General features: G+C 40.4%; 1 protein-coding gene across 2 annotated transcripts in view; it reads right to left on the bottom strand.

Annotated features, from left to right (window-relative positions):
• LOC149150150 (pectin acetylesterase 8-like) overlaps window positions 1-21,738 on the bottom strand; it is a 390,610-nt gene that overhangs the window by 109,424 nt on the left and 259,448 nt on the right. For both annotated transcript variants that reach the window (XM_089445213.1, XM_089445212.1), the window contains one exon: window positions 3,304-3,364. In XM_089445213.1, coding sequence (XP_089301339.1) covers window positions 3,304-3,364 — 61 coding nt within the window. The remainder of the gene's footprint in view (window positions 1-3,303; window positions 3,365-21,738) is intronic.

Raw genomic sequence — 21,738 nt, 5'->3', positions numbered from 1 at the left:
CATAGAAGGAGTAACTTTTTATTTTAAGCCAACAAAGTGATCTCCAACCTTCTTCGACCTTAGCTCTAGTACCATGTTGAGAAATCAATGTGAGTAGGAATTAGGATTTGATTCATCTTTCTTGATAATTACTTGTGAATTATGTTGGCTTCTTTTACTTGATTAGTTTATCTTTCATCAAGCAATTACCAAATTATATCTGTATGAAGATCACAAGAACAAGAGACACAAGACGTAGGAGCTCAGCCAAGGAAAAACCCCTACAAGGGGAAAAACCAGTCACAAACTCTTCCTTCAGTAGATTCAAATCAAGATCAGACACTTCCAGACTTCTTAGACCTAGACAAAGACATCCTCCAACCACCAAGTTAGCCCTTCCCTTCAGTAGATAAACCCTTACAAAATCTCCAAGTGACAGCTTCCCAGCAGCAACTTCAGTCTAGAATTTCGGCCCCCCAGCAACAGAACTTCGACCCCAGCAACAAAATCTTGGACCTGCAATAGACACAGAATTTTCAGCCCCGACAATCGCCCAAAACATTTGCACATGTGAGAGATAGATGGCCAAGAAACTTGAATTAAGTCTTCCCAACAAACTTCATCCTTCTCCAGCTACTTCACACTCTTTTTCTACCCCTCTTCCTTGAAGACCGAACTTTTTGACTGAATGTGACAAATAGGTCGAATTGCCTCTTCTTATTTAGCCTTTCTACTGGGTCAAATTGCCCTAATGTAGGCCGACTTCATGGGGACAGGGCCGACTTGGTTTGGAGGTGACAAATAACCTTTTTGACTCAAAAATAATTCTTTTTATATGATACAAAAGCCCAACAAGGGTCTAATAAAAATGATAATGATTCTAATGACCCAAGACAAAACCTAGAAGCCTTCAATGCAAAATTTGACCTAGAAAGCATTGACCCAAGCATGAAACCCATGCTTTAATAAGTTGTTTTTCTAACAAAAAAAAATTTGACAAGTCCAATTATGAAGACCGATACTCATTACATTCTACAACAGGCTGTTGGCTGGAAATCTGCATCATGGGAGAAAAAAATTCTTGTATGGTTACCCATGTATATTCATGGGTAAGAAGGCATATAGAAAGTTTTGTGCTTGCAAGCACCTGTCCGAATACCCATTGGTGAGACACACCAGTCTACGTCAATCAGTTGATAAGAGATGCCATTCACAAATTTGGGGGAGAATCCCTTTGGTTTCCTCACGAGGTTTTCCTTCGACAAAAAAGGAATAAAGCTACATTAGTAATTAATATCGTTCTAAGGGATATGACTTTCCTTTTAGATTATGGATTTTCATTTGTCATGCTCTTTATCAATGCTATCAACATTGACCTTCATAATCTATAGAGGCACTTGCATCAACAATCAAGGTTGTAGAGACCTCAAAATAAAAATAAAAATAAAAATAAATGAAACTTCAATACAAATGATACAAGTTAGCTTTTAAGAGACTAATCACAATTATTATGTCCTTGTTAGGATCTTGAGACTCGAGTAATATTTTCCTTGTATTTGCCAAAATATATTCATCTTCTAAAATCTTGAAAATATCTCAGAAAACACACCTTTCACAACCATTGGCGAGGAGATTATGTTTCCTATGTATCTGAAGTAAAACTATTAAAATCTACAATGAAACATAAAGAAGTTTTTATCAACATTCAAGAGTTTCCTTTGTAAAAGTTGAACCAGTTTATCGAATATTGGCAACATATCATGATTCTTTTCATCCGGACAATATTATCACCGGAAAAAAATTTAAACTTCAAATGTATCATGATATATTCAGAAGTCATGATGTATCACCAAAAAACACCAGTTAACAGAAAAAAGATCATGATCCCAAGATAACTTGCCTATAAAATCTGATTTTGTGACTTTGATGACTCATTTTGAAAATCAGAAATAGGAGATTCAAAGCAAAGGAAAAGTTCAAAACCTTGTATCGAGCCAAGGAAGGGAGATTGAGTATTGTCATCACCATTGGTGGATTTAATGTGGAGTTCCAATTGATTCATTAATACCAATGGGAATCAGAGGAAATTGTCTAAACTGAATAAATTGACCCCCACAGCAGACCTCAGAAGTCAAAGAACCCCGGAATATCATCCTGAATCAATAACAGTAAAATGGGGAACATAAAATCCAATTTTTTTTGGTTATAGATGCAAACTGAGAACAATGAAGAGTCAACAAGATAACTAGAAATTGTTGTTAACTAACATAAAATTCTTGTACGTGTTATGAAGTCCATATTGGGAGATAAATCCACTTAAGAAAAGGGTTCAAACTGAGAAAGAATTCAGTTTATTATATTTTTGGAGGTAATTTTGAGGCTTGGGAGTTGGGGATCAGGAAAGGATTCAATATTGATTTGTGATGTAACACTTGACAATGATCTTATACATCTTATATATCAGTTTTATTTTCATATTTATGTGGTAATGCATTTATTTGCTGTTATTGTTGCTTCAGATGTTTAAAAATTTGAAAATAATCATTTTTTTTTCCAATGTTTGCAGGTATTTTCCAATATTTTCCCTGATGCCACTGATAAGTTTCTTTCGGCATCTCAGTGACATATTTGCTGACACAATTTTTGCAACATTAAAAGTCATTTAAGGGAAAAGATGGAAATAAAGTATCTGCAAATCCAATTGTTATAACTTCCATTAAATGAAAATGTTTTGTTGAAAAAACAAACTCACTGTTTTGTCACTCACTGCTATCATGTATATACATGCAAACAAGATACTAGCATTTTGGTAGGACACTATCAAAAGAAAAAAAGAAGAAACTGATAACGAAAATGAATATTTTTAGAATATAATTTTTTCTTATTATTTTCTGTTTCAGAACAATGCATATGCACATTGGCTGGCTGCTCTAGATAGGAAAATGCAATCCCTCATAGTTCCTAATTTGTCTGTTGCCTCTTGTCTCTTCCATGTTGAAGTCTAGGAAAGATTTCACTCCTCTTCTATGCTTAGATCTCCTACTAGCTTACAATACATTGACCTATTTTTTGCAGCTATTTATGTCTCTTTCTTCTCTTAGCTGACATCTATACCAGGTTTGAATAAATGTTCATTCAACTTCATCTGAACTCATTTCCAATAGAATTGTTCATTCAATGTACCACATTTTCTCCTGTACATGATGCTTACCTAGCTAAACCACTAGAGCTTAACAGTGTTATCACCACAAATTTTGGGCTAGAATGTCAAGTTGAAGGACATGCATTTTAGATATCTCGTTCATCTTTTTTTTAAAGCATTACCTGTGTCGTTACCACCTCATTGTAGAAAGACCTTATGTGATATGCTCCAGATATATCCTTCCTACGATTTGCCAAAAAACATTATCACGCTCTAGATAAGTTTTTGAAAAATACACAGCCAAATAGAAAATGCTATCTGAGTCTTGAAAGCAAACCCATATATTGCATCCAATTTGAAAAATAAAACAAGAAAATTAGAAAATAAAAATAAAAATGGGACATCAGTCCATGCAAATTTTTCCTTGTATGCAATTTCCTTTACAGGAAGGCAAGCCCTCAAAGGACTATAGAATGGATCCAATTGAGAGGACGACAAACTTATTGCGAAATAAAAGTTTAGGATTATACAAACTATTGGAATCTCGTGGAAACAAGATCAAAAAAAAGGAGAGATTATTCAATATGTAAACAATTGTGTTTGAGTAACAACATTCAAATAGATATTATACTAGTAAAGTTCACAATTAAATCTGAAGTGACTTAGTGTTAAGGTTAATGTTATTAGTTAGTTAGGTTGAGTCTAGTAGTGTGTAACTACTGTTGAAAAATGTACTAGGTTCGGCCTTCATAATGACATGTGGAAATATGATTTTATGTAATTGATGAAAAGAAGAAAAATATAATTATTATTAATGCTTGTCTCATGGGTTTCATGAGCAAAGAATTTTATTTTTATTGATGGCTCCCATTGTGAGCCTTTAGGATTTGTCATCTAGTCATACAAGTCAATTTGAGTCTATGTCATGTATGAATGACTCTTCTTGGGCATATTATATTTGTATATGAGTCAATGAAAAATGTCAAGTAGCCCTCCAAGACCAAGCACAAGCATTAACCTCAAGTCGGCTTTGTTAGAGCTTGAAATTTCACCTCAGGCTGAGAAAGGTAAACCTCAAGGCAACATCAAACCACTTAGCCTCGTAGCTAGCCCTACGGGGCGGGAGAGGGCTCTCTCCGGTCTATCTCGATAAAGATCTTCAATGGGCGAGATAACCAATAGGGTAACACTGATTTTAGGCTAGTAAACTGATCAAAAGGGTTGATTTGGAATTTTTAGGGTTTTTGGTGGCAAATTGAGGAGGTGGCAATTTTGGGTGCGGGGATTGGACACAGTTTCTGCAGGGGGTTCTTTGGGGCAAGGTAGGAGACAGTATTGATGCCTTAGATTGAGGTGAATGGATGAGAAAGACAGGTGAGGAGCTAAGGAGAGCAAACAATAACTTTGAATTCTCCTTAAACAGTAGAAAACATTGAAATTAAACAAACTTAAAAGCAGAGCATGACAGTTATGAATTCTACTTTAACACTTCATTTGTTTAATGTGCAGAAGGAAAAGAAAGGAAATGATTCACATAACACACTTACAAGTACATAGAGAAACACACCATCAATACATGTAACCACAAGAATCCCAAAAAGGACTGCAAAACCCTGGTCTTCCTTTGCCAAAAATTGCAGAGATACAGTGAATAATACAATGATAGCTTCTCCCTTAAGAGTCCAACCATGAAAATGAGCAAGAAAGTACATAATATAGATCATCTAACCTCTTTCCCTGCCTCCATGGGTCGAGCTCACTATCCTAGGAGTTGTTTCAACCACTTCTAAACTAAGCACTGAAAACTAGGCAGTCAAAACAACTTGCCTCTATAAGCTAGGAAACCAATTCATTCATTTAATTTTCACCTTTTTCATGAATGAATCTTCTAGAAGAGGTACATAAGAGTAAAAGTGTCATAAAAGTACATTAATTACATCAAAGAGCATAATAATCCACCCCAAAAAGTCAAACAGGGTCAAACTGCGTTTTTCTGAGCTGTACACTGAAATTTGGAGAAATTTGCCTGACAGGTCGTGCGCCTCTGCCTGATGGGTCGCGCGCCTTTGGGACCACTTTTGGGGCACTTCCAGGTGTCCAAATTGAGCAAGAGTAGGCTTGTTGGAAAGGTCTGTGAGTCTACTTTCCAACCCAACTGGAATTTCTGAATTTGGTGGTCATTTGCCCCTCCAGAAGTGCAATCTCCTAAGACTGCTTTCTGTGTCTCAAAAATGTGGCAGAAAGTCATTTTTTGCTTGTTTTTTGACTTTCTGGAGGCCCAAAACGTCATAAAATCTCTTGTCCATGGATGAGCATATGTAACTTCTCATGACAAATTTGGAAATGCTGAGTTTTTACAAAATGGAGTTGCCAGGATGAAGGGTCGCGCGGGGGGTGAGACCCGTTAATGGAGAAAACCTGTAAATTGCCTTAAAAAAACAAAATTTACCCAAAATGCTCAAAATTTCTTGGGATTTGTGCTGTGGCTAGGCTATTTAGTGCCTTGGTCCTTCAGTGAAGCCTCGGCCAAGATATGGAGGGGATCGGGCCTCTTTCTCCTTTTTTGTGCCTTGGCCAACCGCCTTTGGAACATCTTCATCTTTGCCTTGCACACGTGCATTCTCGCCCAATAATGGTTCTTCATGTTTCTCAATAATTTTTTATCTTGGTTAGCCTTAGCCAACAGCCTCTCCAAGTGAGCATTGAGCTGGATAAGCATGGACTCTCGCTCAGCGGGCAATAGATCACCGGGTCTTCTTCGATTCAAGTTGCGGTCACTACGAATCCTCCACAACTCATCAAGAGCTTGCTCATCCTCCAACTGTTTGTTGCGCTGCTCCAGATATGAGATTGTCCATTGTGCCCCCTCTAATCTCCTCTGCAATGCATCATTTTCAGCTCTAAGGTGTTGAATGATCTCCTTTGACTCTCGGCTAGGAGAACTGACATCAAGATCAATAAGCTCTATATCTGGAACACCTGATGGTCCCTCATCAATCCTGGGCTGCTTGCCCCTCTCTGATACCTGTGCTGCTGAAGAAAGCGAGGCCCCTTCCACCTGATGTGGAGATAACACTCGCTGAGCTGATGAAGAAGGCGAGACCCCTTCCACATGCTGTGGAGAAAGTACTCGTCGAGCTGCTGCAAATAAGGCCCTCTGGCCCCTCTGATAAGTAACCAATGGTGAGGAGCTGACATGTCTAGTGACGGGGATGTCATGCTGCTGTGATGGTCCTCCCTCCTCGTGAATAACCTCAGGATGTGGCGGTGGTGGTGCTGTGAAAAGCTCACGAGAGATGAACTCCTCCCATGAGATGCCCTGCTGAGCCAACTGATGTAATACTACAAGCTGAATCAAACCATAATGGTAAAGGCTCCTATACTGCTGTGCCGGGCTCTTCCTCTGCATCATGGACACCATCCTCTCAATGTTCTGATAGAAGAAAACAGGGATGTTCATCATCCGTACCCGTGTGAAGTGCATCAATAGGCGAATATGGTACGAATATACCTGTGAAAATCTGCCCTCACAGGTAAAATAGAGCATGATGAGCCTCATCATGGGAGCATACTCACTCCTGAGAAATCTGAAGGGAAACACTCCTGTCAAGTGTCTCATGAGTGCTGGTCTAACGAAAGGCTCAAAATGAACACTGTCCAACACCTTGCGCTTATTCCATACCTCTCCGACATTAGGTATCCCTGTGGCCTGTGCAATCATCTCGGGTGTCAATGTAAAGTCCACCCCGGCAAGGTTGACATGTCCATCATGCAAATGTAAAACAAATAGGCGAGCCAACTCTCTGTGGTGCTGAATCCGAGAGATCCTCTCGCAAAACTCATAGCAAGACATGTACTGGAAACATGAGACTGCCATAGGACAAGCCTGTAAATCTGCCAAAGAAGTGGGCTCCTCTCTCTTATGATGACCACCCTTTCCACCCTTATGAGGCCTCCTCTGTACCTCAATCTCTGAAGCTGATGCCTGGTCATCACTCTGCTCATAGGTTTCGGTTTCTGACATTGTTTAAGGAGCAAAGTGGCCAAAATGTACTGCTGTTTCTGCCTTGTAAAACGCTGATTTATATGTTGTTTCAAGGGGGACAAGGAGCATGAGGGGAATGTTAGGGGAGGGACACTTTAAAAGGAAAATGGGAATAAATATATAAAACAGGGATTTAAGGGAAAAAACATTGCAAAAATCATTGCATATGCATCATTATATACATTGTTTACATGGGTATTATGAGAGGTAGGATTAGGGCTTGATTTTTCATTTTTTAGGGAAAGGGGTAGGGTTTAGGTTTTCTTTACAAATTTAAAAGGGAAATTTATATAGAAAGACAAGGAAAATGACATGGGAAATGGGAAAAATGATTTACAAGGGAAAAACCTTAAAACAGCATAAAACCCTAGGCATATTTTACAATTTTAAACCACAGCCATATAGAGCTTTTTCTCTTGCACAATGAGATCTTTAAAACATGTATTCATGATGTCTTTAACCATAACAAACAGCAATTTGTAAGTTGGAGGGCCTACCTTAGGCAATTTAGCAATTTTGTTGGCTCCTTGGATGAATTTGCAGGTGATTTGGTAAGGAGGGCGCTGACGGGTCGCGCACCTCACCCAACGGGTCGCGCGCCACTGACGGGTCGCGCCCGTTATAAAATAACACTGCTGGAAGGCGCTTGAAGAGTCGCGCGCCTCTGACGGATCGCGCGCCTGGTCTGACGAATCGCGCGCCTGTCAAGCTCACAAATTCGCTCAAACCCTCGCCCAATCTCTCTTGCAAGTGAGTTAGATGCACAATGAGGGTAAATGGAGGGAGATTGGGCTTTTATAACTTCGATTTGAAATAATTTCATGCCCAACCCACTTTATAATGTTTTTCTTTGACACTTTATAAAATTGACCATTTTGGTTTCCTCTGTCCTGAAATTGACTCATTTAATGCTTTTGCTCGATACTTTTTGCAGGGATATCATCTGAGGGATCTTGGCAAGGGAGCCAGGGTTACATGCTGTCCTTGGAAGCTTTTTGAAATTTCATCACTTTTTACAAAAATTTGAAAAATGACCTTGGCTTTAAAAACAAGGTTTTTAAATCCAAGGTGAAAATTAACTGTACAAGATAGAAATTTGCGAAGAAACACCTTTAAAATCATCCCTCTGGCTTGCTGAGCACTTATTGACCTTCAGAGACATGACCTTGTAAACAAACTTGACCAAAACCCTAGACCTAGGAATTTGACCTCAAGACAAGACAAGACAAGCCTGAAAGTGACTAAGGACTGAAATGACTTGATCCAGCAATGCCAAGAGGGGGACAAAAACACCAGCTCCTCCATCAGGGTTATGGCATGCCTAATGGGATGCAAAAATTGACACTGATGAGACACCTACTTATGCAAATGCAAAGAGCTTTGATCGCTGATGGAGGGCTACAAGACCGACTCTAACAGGCTTCAAAGTGGAATTAATTATCTCCTCCAACAAACATGTCGCCTCACCTCTTCAAGTCAGCTTATTTCAGGAGGAAACAACTATAAATAGGGCTGCTCGGCATCACTTCTGAGACAGATTTTCGGTCATCTATCAGTCTGACGTGCGAAGTACAACGAGGAAGCCTAAAGATCAGCGAAAGGAGAAGGAAGTTCAGCGAAGTTCTAAGCTTCAGGTTTTGGATCTGTTTTAGGCATTGTTGATAATATCCGCGATATTCGAAAATATCGTGATATTTTCGGCAAAACGATATATCGCCGAGAAAATATCGCGATATTTTGAAAATATCGGCTATGTTTAAAAATTTGAAAAAATTATTTTTTATGCTTGCCGATATTTGCCGATATTTTCGCCGATATTGCCAATAAGATATTTTCTGGACCCTCGCTGATATTTTGCCGATGCCGATATTTTCAACACTGGTTTTAGGGTAGTGTTGCTGTCACATGTGTGAAGGACGAGGAGAAGTCTGCTGCAGCAGTGAAGGCCGAGGAGAAGTCTGTTGCAGCAGTGAAGCCAAGGAGAAGTGCAGTCCTCTTAGGGAGCCGAAGTGGAAGAAGGTCGAAGGTCTAAAGCAGAAGAAAACCAAGCTTGAAGAAGAAGCCGAAAAGGAGGAAGGAGCAGAAGGTTGACTATCGTTGACTAAGGATCTTGTGTCTTCATCTTGGAGTTGCAGATAGGTCAAGGGTCTTGGTCTTGGTATTCGTCAATTGGAATCTCTATAAGAACAAGATTTTGTTCGGGTTTTTGTCTCAAGTGGGAGAGGTTTTGGCCCTGGCTGATAGCCTATATTTTGTGTCTCTTGTCTCTTTATGGTTTATGCATTGGTAGTTGTTTGATGAACAAGAACACTAATAACCTAAGTAAAAGAAGATCCTAATCTAAACAAGTAAAAAGCACTCACAAGAAGTTACTAGTAGAAGAAAAATCACTTAATCTCTATGCCCTAGATTTCTCAACATGGTATCCGAGCTAAGGTGACTAAGTCAAGGAAGGGCATCTTATCAAGGGACACTCAAGAATCAAATCTCAAGGCATCAAAGCGAAGATCGTCTTGAAATCAAAGGAAGCATCATAACCCTAGATCAAAGAAGTCTACAAAGAAGTATTGGGATCATCATCTGAAGCGAACAAAGTTCCTTCTATAGATTAATGACTCCAGAAAACTTGGAATATAAAGATATCCATGAGGATACAAATATTATATATTAAATGTCTGAATAAGAATGATTGATACAATGAGAGTGAGAGGCTTGCTTATATACCAAGCAGGTGTCTTTTCATGGAGAGTCATGTCTCATTTAGACATGCCTCTTCAACCTAATTACTAGTTTAACTAATCATTATTTATGATTATTATCATTTACATTATTTTACATTATTTCCTATATATTTATTCATAACATTGCATTCCTCCTCAAAAATATTTGTCCTCAAAGCTTGTTAATGAAAAAGGCTTGATCTCTTTTTCGGCTTCGAACGTCTTGTTTTCTCGGAACTGTCATCTTTGTCGATACATGTTGATATGATCTTCTAAGTGACAAACAAAATTGATGCACTAAGAAGGGATTAGACCATCCTAGATTAATCTTCTGTGGAATATTCTTATCACTGGGATTTTGTAACAACTTGTCATCATAGGACATAGCTTGATTGAGTTGTCTATTCTCATGATTCAGGTGTTGATATGGAACTTTTTTGGTTTGAATTTCCCTTATTGGGCGTGTGGCAACTTTTTTATTTTCTTTTGGTGAAGATGTTGTTGAGTTGATTATAGCACACTCACTTGGGATGTTCATTATCTAAACTCCAACATCTAAGTTTGTATTTTTTTCAACTTGCTTGTCTTCTTCCTGAGTTGTGATATTCATTGGATCAGTATCTGTTGTTTTTTCGTCAACTTGAGTTCTCACATTTGATGCTTCCTTCTCGATAAGTTGTTGTACCTTGTTTTCTGATGACTTCTTATCCTTCTTAAGTTCGATAAGCGGTGTTAGGAGAATTGGCCCAACCGGTGGCTGGTACGTGTCGGCTGAGAATCTGTGGCATAGGGCGACGGTGCTAGCTGTTGGGATGGCAGACTGACCGACTATGACGGTGGTAGCAGTGACGGCAACGGAAAACGATTGGGTAGCGGGTTGAGTGGTCGTGGATCAGATGGGGACGTGGGAGTCAAGTGTTGAAAGGGGAAAACAAACAGCAGATGACTAACAGGGAAACGGGAAAACGGTGTGGAGAGCGGAGAATGGTGGCAAAGCAATGGACAGAACCAATCAAAGGATCTGACAAGGGCAACGGCTATGTTTGTGATCTGACAGGGGCAGCAGTATAATGAATTTATGCGAAGGAGGACGCAGGTGAGGCGGATGCAAAACAGAGAGACTTCAAATTCAGATAGTGGTTGTGGACATTAGGTGGATGTTGCAGTTGTGCAACAGTGGACAGAGAACAAATCAGTTGTCAGGCCACGAGTGTGGAGGTCAAGCTGGCGAGGGCCTTGGCAGTGACGACAGTACAATGGCGGTAGGTAGGTAAGTTCGTTTGTTTTTATGTTTTTTTTTTTAACTTATATAATTTGATTTTTTTTTGGTAATATGATTATTTGTATTATATTTTTTTTTTAATTGTCCAAAGGCCTGCTGGCGAATCAACGACAGAGAAACTCCAAAACTGGTAGCAAAACGTTGGAATCATGACGGTAACACAGTTGACGATAGGTCTATAGCCAAAGGCCTGGTGATCAGCCAAACGTGGCTCCGATACCAAATGAAGCGAACAAAGTTCCTTCTATAGATTAGTTACTCCAAAAGACTTGGAATATAAAGATATCCACGAGAATACAAATATTATATATTTAATGTCTGAATAAGAATAATTGATACAATGAGAGTGAGAGGCTTGCTTATATACCAAGCAAGTGTCTCTTCATGGAGAGTCATGTCTCATTTAGACATGCCTCTTCAACCTAATTACTAGTTTAACTAATCATTATTTATGATTATTATCATTTACATTATTTTACATTATTTCCTATATATTTATTCATAACATTGCATTCCTCCTCAAAAAGCTTTGTCCTCAAACCTTGTTAATGAAAAAGACTTGATCTCTTTTTCGGCTTCGAACATCTTTTTTTCTCGGAACTGTCATTTTTGTCGATACATGTTGATATGAACTTCTAAGTGACAAACAAAATTGTCACACTGAGAAGGGATCAGACCATCCTAGATTAATCTTTTGTGGAATATTCTAACCACTGGGATTTTGTAATGACTTGTCATCATAGGACTTGTCATCATAGGACATAGCTTGATTGAGTTGTCTACTCTCATGATTCGGGTGCTGATATGGAACTATTTTGATTTGACTTTCCCTTATTGGGCGTGTGGCAACTTTTTGATTTTCTTCTGGTGAAGATGTTGAGTTGATTACGGCACATTCACTTGGGATGTTCATTGTCTGAACTGCAACATCTAAGTTTGTATTTTTTTCAACTTGCTTGTCTTCTTCCTGAGTTGTGATATTCACTGGATCAGTATCTGTTGTTTTTTCGTCAACTTGAATTCCTACATTTGATGCTTCCTTCTTGATAAGTTGTTGTACCTTGTTTTCTGATGACTTCTTATCCTTCTTAAGTTTTGATAAGTGGCGTTAGGAGAATTTGCCCAACCGGCGGCCACTACGTATCGGCTGAGAATCTGTGGCATAGGGCGATGGTGCTATCTGTTGGGATGGCAGACGGACCGGTTGTGACGGTGGTAGCGGTGACAGCAACGGAAAACGATTGGGTAGCGGGTCGAGTGGTCGTGGATCGAATGGGGACGTGGGAGTCGAGTGTTGAAAGGGGACAACAGACAGCGGATGACTGACAGGGAAATGGGAAAATGATGTGGAGGGCGGAGAATGGTGGCAGAGCAATGGATAGAACCAATCAGAGGATCTGACAGGGGCAACGACTATGTTTGTGATCTGATAGGGTCAACAGTATAATGAATTTATGCGAAGGAGGACGCAGGTGAGGCAGATGCAGAACATAGGGACTTCAAATTCAAATAGTGGTTGTGGACATTAGGTGGATGTTGCAGTTGTGCAGCAGTGGACATAGAACAAATCAATTGTCGGGCGACGATTGTGGAGGTTAGGTTGTTGAGGGCCTTGACGGTGGCGACAATACAATGGCGGTAGGTAGGTAAGTTCATTTGTATTTATGTTCTTTTTTTTTAATCTTATATAATTTGATTTGGTAATATGATTATTTGTATTATATTTTTTTTTAATTGTCCAAAGGCCTGCTGGCGAATCAGCGACAGAGAAACTCCAAAACTGGTAGCGGAACGCTGGAATAACGATGGTAACACAATTGACGACAGGTCAATGGCCAAAGGCCTAGAGATCAGCCAAACGTGGCTCTGATATCAAATGAAGCGAACAAAGTTCCTTCTATAGATTAATTACTCTAGAAGTCTTGGAATATAAAGATATCCATGAGGTTACAAATATTATATATTAAATGCCTCAATAAGAATGATTGATACAATGAGAGTGAGAGGCTTTCTTATATACCAAGAAGGTGTCTCTTCATGGAGATTCATGTCTCATTTAGACATGCCTCTTCAACCTAATTACTAGTTTAACTAATCATTATTTATGATTATTATTATTTACATTATTTTACATTATTTCTTATATATTTATTCATAACATTGCCTTCCTCCTCAAAAATCTTTGTCCTCAAAGCTTGTTAATGAAAAAGGCTTGATCTATTTTTCGGCTTCGAACGTCTTTTTTTCTCGGGACTGTCATCTTTGTCGATACATGATGATATGATCTTCTAAGTGACAAACAAAATTGTCACAGTGAGAAGGGATCAGACCATCCTAGATTAATCTTTTGTGGAATATTCTGATCATTGGGATTTTGTAACGACTTGTCATCATAGGATGTAGCTTGATTGAGTTGTCTACTCTCATGATTCGGATGTTGATATGGAACTTTTTTGGTTTGACTTTCCCTTATTGGGCGTGTGGCAATTTTTTGATTTTCTTCTGGTGAAGATGTTGTTGAGTTGGTTACGGAACATTCACTTGGGATGTTCATTGTCTGAACTGCAACATCTAAGTTTGTATTTTCTTCAACTTGCTTGTCTTCTTCCTGAGTTGTGATATTCACTGGATCGGTATCTGTTGTTTTTTCGTCAACTTGAATTCCTACATTTGATGTTTCCTTCTTGATAAGTTGTTATACCTTGTTTTCTGATGACTTCTTATCCTTCTTAAGTTTCGATAAGTGGCGTTAGGAGAATTGGCACAACTGGCAGCTGATACGTGTCGGCTGAGTATCTGTGGCACAGGGCGATGGTGCTAGTTGTTGGGATGGTGGACGGACCAGCTGTGACAGTGGTAGTGGTGACGGCAGCGGAAAACAATTAGGTAGCGATTCGAGTGGTCATGGATTGGATGGGGATGTGGAAGTTGAGTGTTGAAAGGGGAAAACAGACAGCGGATGACTGACAGGGAAACGGGAAAACGATGTGGAGGGCGGAGAATGGTGGCAGTGCAATGGACAGAACTGATCAAAGGATCTGACAGGGGCAACGACTATGTGTGTGATCTGATAGGGGCAGCATTATAATGAATTTATGCGGAGGAGGACGCCGGTGAGGCGGATGCAAAACAGAGGGACTTCAAATTCAGATAGTGGTTGTGGACATTAGGTGGATGTTGCAGTCGTGCAGCAGTGGACATAGAACATATCAGTTGTCAAGCAACAATTGTGGAGGTCAGGCTGGCGAGGGCCTTGGTGGTGGCGATAGTACAATGGCGATAGGTAGGCAAGTTTGTTTGTTTTTATGTTCTTTTTTTAATCTTATATAATTTGATTTTTTTTTGGTAATATGATTATTTGTATTATATATTTTTTTGTTAATTGTCCAAAGGCCTGTTGGCGAATCAGCGATGGAGAAACTCCAAAACTAGTAGCGAAACGCTGGAATCATGACGGTAACACAGTTCACGACAGATCGATGGCCAAAGGCCTGGTGATTAGCCAAACGTGGCTCTGATACCAAATGAAGTGAACAAAGTTCCTTCTATAGATTAATTACTCCTGAAGACTTGGAATATAAAGATATCCATGAGGATACAAATATTATATATTAAACGTCTAAATAAGAATGATTGATACAATGAGAGTGAGAGGCTTGCTTATATACCAAGCAGGTGTCTCCTCATGGAGAATCATGTCTCATTTAAACATGCCTCTTCAACCTAATTACTAGTTTAACTAATCATTATTTATGATTATTATTATTTACATTATTTCCTATATATTTATTCATAACATCATCAAGAGGGAAAATGCCAAAACCCTACATCTACTCAAGTTAAAGTGTTGTGAAGACTATTCATCCAAAGGAAGCTAGATCAAAAGGCGGTGTCATCTCACTCTTTGTGGGATCAAGGATCATTCTTGAAGAAAAACTACCTTCATCGAGGAGAAGTTTTCTATCCTCTATATCATCATCAACATCAAGGAAGCAGTAAGAAGAAGCATCCTATCAAGTAAGTATATTGATGTCCACATCTGAATCTGTCAAAATGTCTTTTTTCTTCAACAAATTGGTTGAGGCTTCAAATTATCTTGCATGTGAGAAAAGGACAGATCTGAATCTCATTGAAAATGAGGTTATGGAACATGTCAAAGGTTCTATCACTAAATCAAGAAAGGAAGATGCTCAATCTCTTGCCAAGTATATGAAAGGGGAAGTTAGGGCTCAAAGGATTCTCATAGAATCCATCAAGGATCCCCTTATCCCATATGTATCTAAACTCGTAACTTCAAAAGAAATCAATGACAAACTAGTAGAGTTGTATTCTATAAGCACTGCTAAAGAAGTCATCTCATTAAGGCAAGAACTTTACAAGTTGAAGATGTCAAGGGAAGATGGAGTAGCCTCATGCTTTATGAGGATATCTGAGATCCAGGATCAACCACAAGATCTGGGAGAAGTCATGCCTGACAGAGAAATGACTACAGTTGTATTAAATGCACTACCGAAGGAGTGGGGTAACTTTACTTCAAGTATTTATTTGAAGAAAGAAGCTACTCCATTCCAGGATCTATGGTCAATGTGAAAGATTGAAGAATCTAGACTAAAGGCCAAATCTGATGTGGGAGTAGGTGAGCAAAATCAAGCTTATGTTGCAATGACAGAAAGAAAGGGACAATTTGGAAAGTTTGATCCGTAGAAAAAGAAGAAGAACATGGCTAAAATACAATGCTATGGGTGTCAAGAATATGGGCACTATAGGAGAGATTTTCCTAAGCTCAAGAAGGACAATAACAAAAGAGGAAGAGAAGAAGCCCACATCACCAAGGAAGTGGAGGAAGCTGAAAAGAAAAAATCCAAGAAGGAGGAAGTAATAGATTGTAATGTTCCTACGTAGGAATGTAATTGATATTAAGCAAATAAATTGTGCAACAGCATATAAAACTAAAACACACATCAAACCTCCATGAAAACGCTATCAATAAGGAATTGTTGAGCCATATTATTAAAAATTTGCAGGCTAGATACAATATGAAATGGAATGGTGCACCTGGGCTTGTCCCAATGAACAAGCAAGACCAACCCCAAGTGGGAAAATAGCTAAGCTAAAGGCTTCCCAACTGCTGCAGCACTCTGCACTGCATTGCCCTAGTAGACTACTACCCTGCTAAACTTCGACTAGCTGGAAGGTGCTCAAAAACTGCCCAAAAAATTGTGTGCTTTTAACCCCGGACTCCTTGGACAAAACCCAAAAAAACCCAGAAGGGAATTTAGCTGGTTTTGATTTTGGATTTTCGAGCCCCTTGTAGCCTCTCCCCAGCTTCGACTGCCAACTCCTTCAAAATGTTGGTTTTACCTATGCTATCCAACTCCTAGCTCCCCAGATGGCTCTTGGCCAAAATCAACTGCTCCCCAAGTCCCCACGAATTGTTGTTGGATGGCCTCTACGCAGTGCCTCTATCCAGAAATTCGACTGACTAATGCGTTGGTCTAGCTGGTTGCAAACTCCAACGAAAATTTCTTCACTATGCTGCCTCCTCAGTTCTCGGATCTCCCAGCAAGCAATGAATTCCCTTGCTATCCTCCAACTCCTCCTACGTGTTTTCCGGCTACCCAAGAATACACAGTTTCCTCTCTGCGCTGATGGATGAAGCGTGTTGTTGTCCCTGACTCACTCCTATAGAACAGCTTCCCTAGGGCGGGCACGGATGGTCCTCTGAAGTAGAGGTTGAATCTCCCGCGTGAGAGATTCATGGCTAAACAGCCAGCAGACTTGGTAAGCAGCAAAGTGTACAAGTAAGTGTTTGTTTGCAAATGTAGAAGATGGTCAAAAATGAGAGTTGATCCTCCTTTTATTACCTTGGGCCTCCTTAGCCTCATGTGGGCCCCTCCATCCACCCATTCGATTTCCCTCCAAGCACATCGAATGGCCAAGTTCGAATTCCCCATGTGGGTGGCCCCCACATTCCACTAGCTGCTAAATAAAGTCGAATTTGCCCCATAGTTCCTAAGTCTAAGTGTGGGGTCCTCCTCCTAAGTCAAAATTGTGCCAAAAATGTGTAGCTGCACCCTGTGACTAATGTTTTTGAGAAGGGACATGACATAGATCTCCACTATTAAGATAGTCTTCCTCACATATGTTCTTTTCAAGTTCCCAAGTCTTCTAAGATATGCTATCATGATTCACTATGTAAAATAATGGGATGCATCAAGGCATCATAGAAGCATTGAAAGCAAGAGCTCGGGACATCATCATAGAGAAGCGTGAAATATGGTTAGAATCTATGGAGGCCAAGGATATAGCTCTCGGTAATCTTATTGAAAACACAAGTGGCAAGGTCATCTAGTACAAGGTTCATCATACATCTATCAAATGGAAACATCTGCTAATGGGGATACTTTGGATCCTCAAGATTCTCTGATGGAATCTTCATTGAAAGGTTCACTGATCATGAGGGGAAGCAAGTGTTTCATCAAGAATTCCAAACTTGTGGAATTCATGGGATGATGGTATGATGACATAAAAGTGAAGCAATCAAGGGATTGAAGCTCTTTCAATCAAGGAAGTTGTTGCAAGAGTTTGGATGACACAAAGGAAAATGAAGTAAGTATGCTTATATTCAATATTAAACAGTCATGTCATATGGTTGCAGGTAACATGGATCAATGCTCTATCTGTTGATTTGGGGTAAGCATCGGATGTGCTCTAGCCATGAAATTTGGTGGGGAGACTAAGGCACATGAGATCTCCAAGTCCTAGAAATCGTTTGGAGAAATTCTATCCGAATGAAGAGTTATTAAAATAATTAACATTTTAATGAGTTCCTAAGTCTAAACTTAAGAAAATAAAAATATTAAGGTGTATTAATAAAATATGGGTGAGAAAGTTCTAAGTGACAAGGATCAAGCTAGTTCTAATCTTAGCCGTTGATTAGGGACTTAATCTCGGTCGTTGATTCGTCAACAGGAAAAGTATAAGAGCAGGCTTGAGAGTCAGTTGGAGATACACCAAAAGAGATCAAGAATTCAATTTTTTGGGGTAAAGTTTGCTGAGGAAATCGAGTTAGTGATCAAAGTTGCAGCAAGGGGCAGTTCAACAAAGGGATTTTCATCTGAGGCTGAAGAATACATAGCAAAGAGGTAGCACAGTGTCGGAAGAGATAATGCAGGCCCTAGAGGGGCTGACGCAAAGGTCGTAGAGCTCACGCAGAGGACGCAATGGTCGTAGAGCTCACGCAGAGGACGCAAACAGCTTACGCAAGTGACGCAGAAGCCGTAGAGTTTGACGCTGGGTCTCAGAGGTGTTGAATTGGGGTAGCATCAGATGTGCTCTAGCCACGAAAATTGGTGGAGAGGCTAAGGCACATAAGATCTCCAATACCCAGAAAGGGTTTGGGCAGATTCTAAACAGTTTGGGAGATATTAAAATAATTAATATTTTTAATGGAGTAAAATATTAATGTGTATTAATATAAAACTGTGTTAGAATGGTCCAAAAGTCATAGATCAAGCCAGATCTAATCTTAGTCATTGATTAGGGACTTAATCTCGGTCATTGATTTGTCAACGAAAAAAGTATAAGAGGAGGCTTGAGGGTCACTTGGAGAACATACTGAGGGAGACTAGTCAATTCAATTTTTGGAGCGGGGTTAGCTGAGAAATTGAACTAGTGGTCTGAAGAGCAGTCAGGGGGCAGCAAGTACGGGATAGAGAGATGAGAGATCATCACAAAGGCAGAAAAGGTAGAAGCAGGGCCAGAGGGAGCCACGCAAAGGCAGCAGAGACTGCGCAGAGCCAACAGGGCCTGCGTCATCCGCACAGAAGCTGCAAGAGGGAAGCAGAAGGCCAGCGAGGCTGCACAGAGTCTCAACAGGCTGACGCAGAGGGTTTCAGGTCACACAGAGGTCAGTAGGGATGACGTTGGGTTCAGAAGAAGTACTGGAAAATTTGTCTATCTGTGGGTAAGCCAGTTTAGCACCTTGTTGTAGTAGAAAATTGCTGAATAATAAAATCCTCCCTTGCTGCACCGGTTTTCCCACATTGTGTTTTTCCAGGGACATTAGTCCAAAATAACTGTGTCAATGTGTTGATTCTTGTGCATATGTTTGTTTCTGTATTACGATGTGATATCTACAGCAATATTTATTTTAATGTTTATTGAAGTAATTTCATGAATAACTTATGGTGAAATAAGTAGGAAAAGTAAATCAGTTGTTGCAGTGATAGAATTTTCACAAGAGGCAGTGCTGGTGAGATTCTGTGGGGCAGACTGAGAGCAGATCAGCAAATTTTGAGGAGAGAGAGGGTGACGCAGCTCCTGGAGAAGTGACGCAGTTCCTGAGCAGTGCTTGGAGCAGCTTTCATTGTCCAGCATAGGGAATAGCCGGAGTCACTGTGGGGTTTGATCATCCGGTTGCTGATTATCTGGAATATCTGTCTCCAGATAGAGGAACTATTGTCGAGGATATTCTCTATTAGGTGAGCCATTTATGGCACCCTAGTTGTATTCACAAAATCTGCTTAATAATACAAACCTTCTATATGCTGCACCGGTTTTCCCGAATTGGGTTTTTCTGGGGATGATTGTCCAAAAATAACGGTGTCCCTTGTGTTATTGTTTCTATTTATTTCAATGCATGATTTGTATATCTGTGAAGGCTACAATAGTGTTTACTTAGATGTTTATGCAATTAAATAACTTGTTAATGTAAAGAACAAGTAGGAGATTATAAACCAGTAATTGTAGTAGGGGTTCCTGATATGTTAGATTCGGGAATTTTCACATGGTATCGGATTGACTGCAGATCATAGGCGACTGAAGACACCAGCCGAGAAATCAGAGAATTTGCAGCAAAGAAGCAGTTGTTCCAAGAGACAGCGTTGCTCCAGAGCTGAAGAGGCAAGAGGAGGAGTGACGCAGTGCAGAAAGTGTGACACAGAGGCTCAAGCAGTGTCTGCGTCAGCATTCTAAGCCGAGAGAGGAAGACACAGTAGCTGGGAGGAGCCCACACAATAGTTGTGTCAGCCAAAAGGGCTAACGCAGAGGCAGAGGAGGGAAGATCAAGCTCACGTAGAGCCACGTCATCTTTCTGAGCCAGGAAGGATTGACGCAGTTGGTCGGGAGGAGCAGATTCAACCCACACAATGATTGCACAGAGCCTAAAGGGCTCAAATTCTTCAAATTGTCGGGGCTAAGGGAGCTGTGCAAATTTTGATTTGAGGAGCTGGTGGAACGTTGTTTCTGTCGGTGTAGAACAGTGTCTAAGGAGACTGAACCAAGGTATAGGGAGGCAATACCTCAACAGATTTCTAGCCAAGAAATCTAAATCCGGGTTGCAGCAGCAAAGGAGGATTAGAGAGGAGTGATTCGACAGTTGGCCGAAGGATTTCCGAGAGGGAAATTAGGACTCAGAGGGAGTCTAGAGAAGAGGAGTAGAGATGGCAGTGAACGGATTAAGGGATCAAGATAGATTGGACGGAGCTGCCAATTTTGTCATCTGGAAGGCTAGGATCCTGGCAATCCTGGACAAACATCGCATCAAGGACTATGCCTTGAGAACAATAGTTATCCCAGTTGATCCTGATGCAAATGAGAAGTATGAGGAGGCCTAGGCGAAGGTGAAATGCGTGATCCTAGACGGGGTTAAGGATCATGTAATACCACATATTGCTGAGAAGAACACAGTAAGGGAGATGTGGTAGATGCTGACCACCTTATACCAGGGCTCTTCTGTGCAGCGGAAGATGTTATTGGAGAATCAGCTGAGGTCATATCAGATGCAGAAAATAGAGGAGACAGATCCATTCCTTCTCAGGTTGTAAGGAATTCACGACCAACTTACTTCCGTGGGGTCTACATCGGATCCAGAGTTCATGGTCAGGACTGCCCTGAATGCAATCTCGGAGGAGTGGGAGACGTTTGTTCAAAGCATTTTGGGTAGAGCAACTTTCCCCAGTTGGGAGGAGATGTGGGTAGCTCTTCGACAGGAAGAGCTTAGGAGATTGACCAAGGTGAGGAGTAGCGGTAAGGGAGTTCGAATCAAGGAGGAGGAGGAGGATGCAGCTCTCGCATCAGTGGGACAACAGGGGCTACAGAAGAGGAAGAGGAAAGACATCTCCAAGGTCAAGTGCTTCAACTGTGGGGAGCTACAACATTATGCCTCTCAGTGCCCCAGGAAGAAAGGCAAAGGAGAAGCTTCCAAGTCAAAGGTTGCTCTAGCAAAGGCAGAGAAGGATATCAAGACTGATGACGATTGTGCCATGAGTGCTCATGCGCCTCTAGAGAAGAGGTGGGGAGACATAGAGCTATAGTCAAGAGGACTATAGAAAATTGGGCAGGATCCTTGAGGTGCCCAAACTCTTGGATCACATACGACTACAAGAGCCCTTAACAACAGTAGCATGATGACAGGTGTCAGGTGGAGCAAAATGTGATGAAGCAATAATGCAGTGCTAGAGTGTAGAAGTCTATAGCAGCGTAGTAGAGGTTGCAGCAGTGCAATGGCAGCAGAGGGAGCACAAGATAGCAACAAAGGTAGCTTCAACATCACGAGGCTTCTAAACTG

This window comes from Pinus tabuliformis, chromosome 9, assembly GCF_031772625.1.
Source record: "Pinus tabuliformis cultivar Carrire ecotype Pingquan chromosome 9, CPIR1, whole genome shotgun sequence".
In the NCBI taxonomy this organism is placed as follows: domain Eukaryota; kingdom Viridiplantae; phylum Streptophyta; class Pinopsida; order Pinales; family Pinaceae; genus Pinus; species Pinus tabuliformis.
The sequence above is the reverse complement of the archived record's forward strand: the minus strand, read 5'-3'. Positions and strand labels throughout refer to the sequence as shown.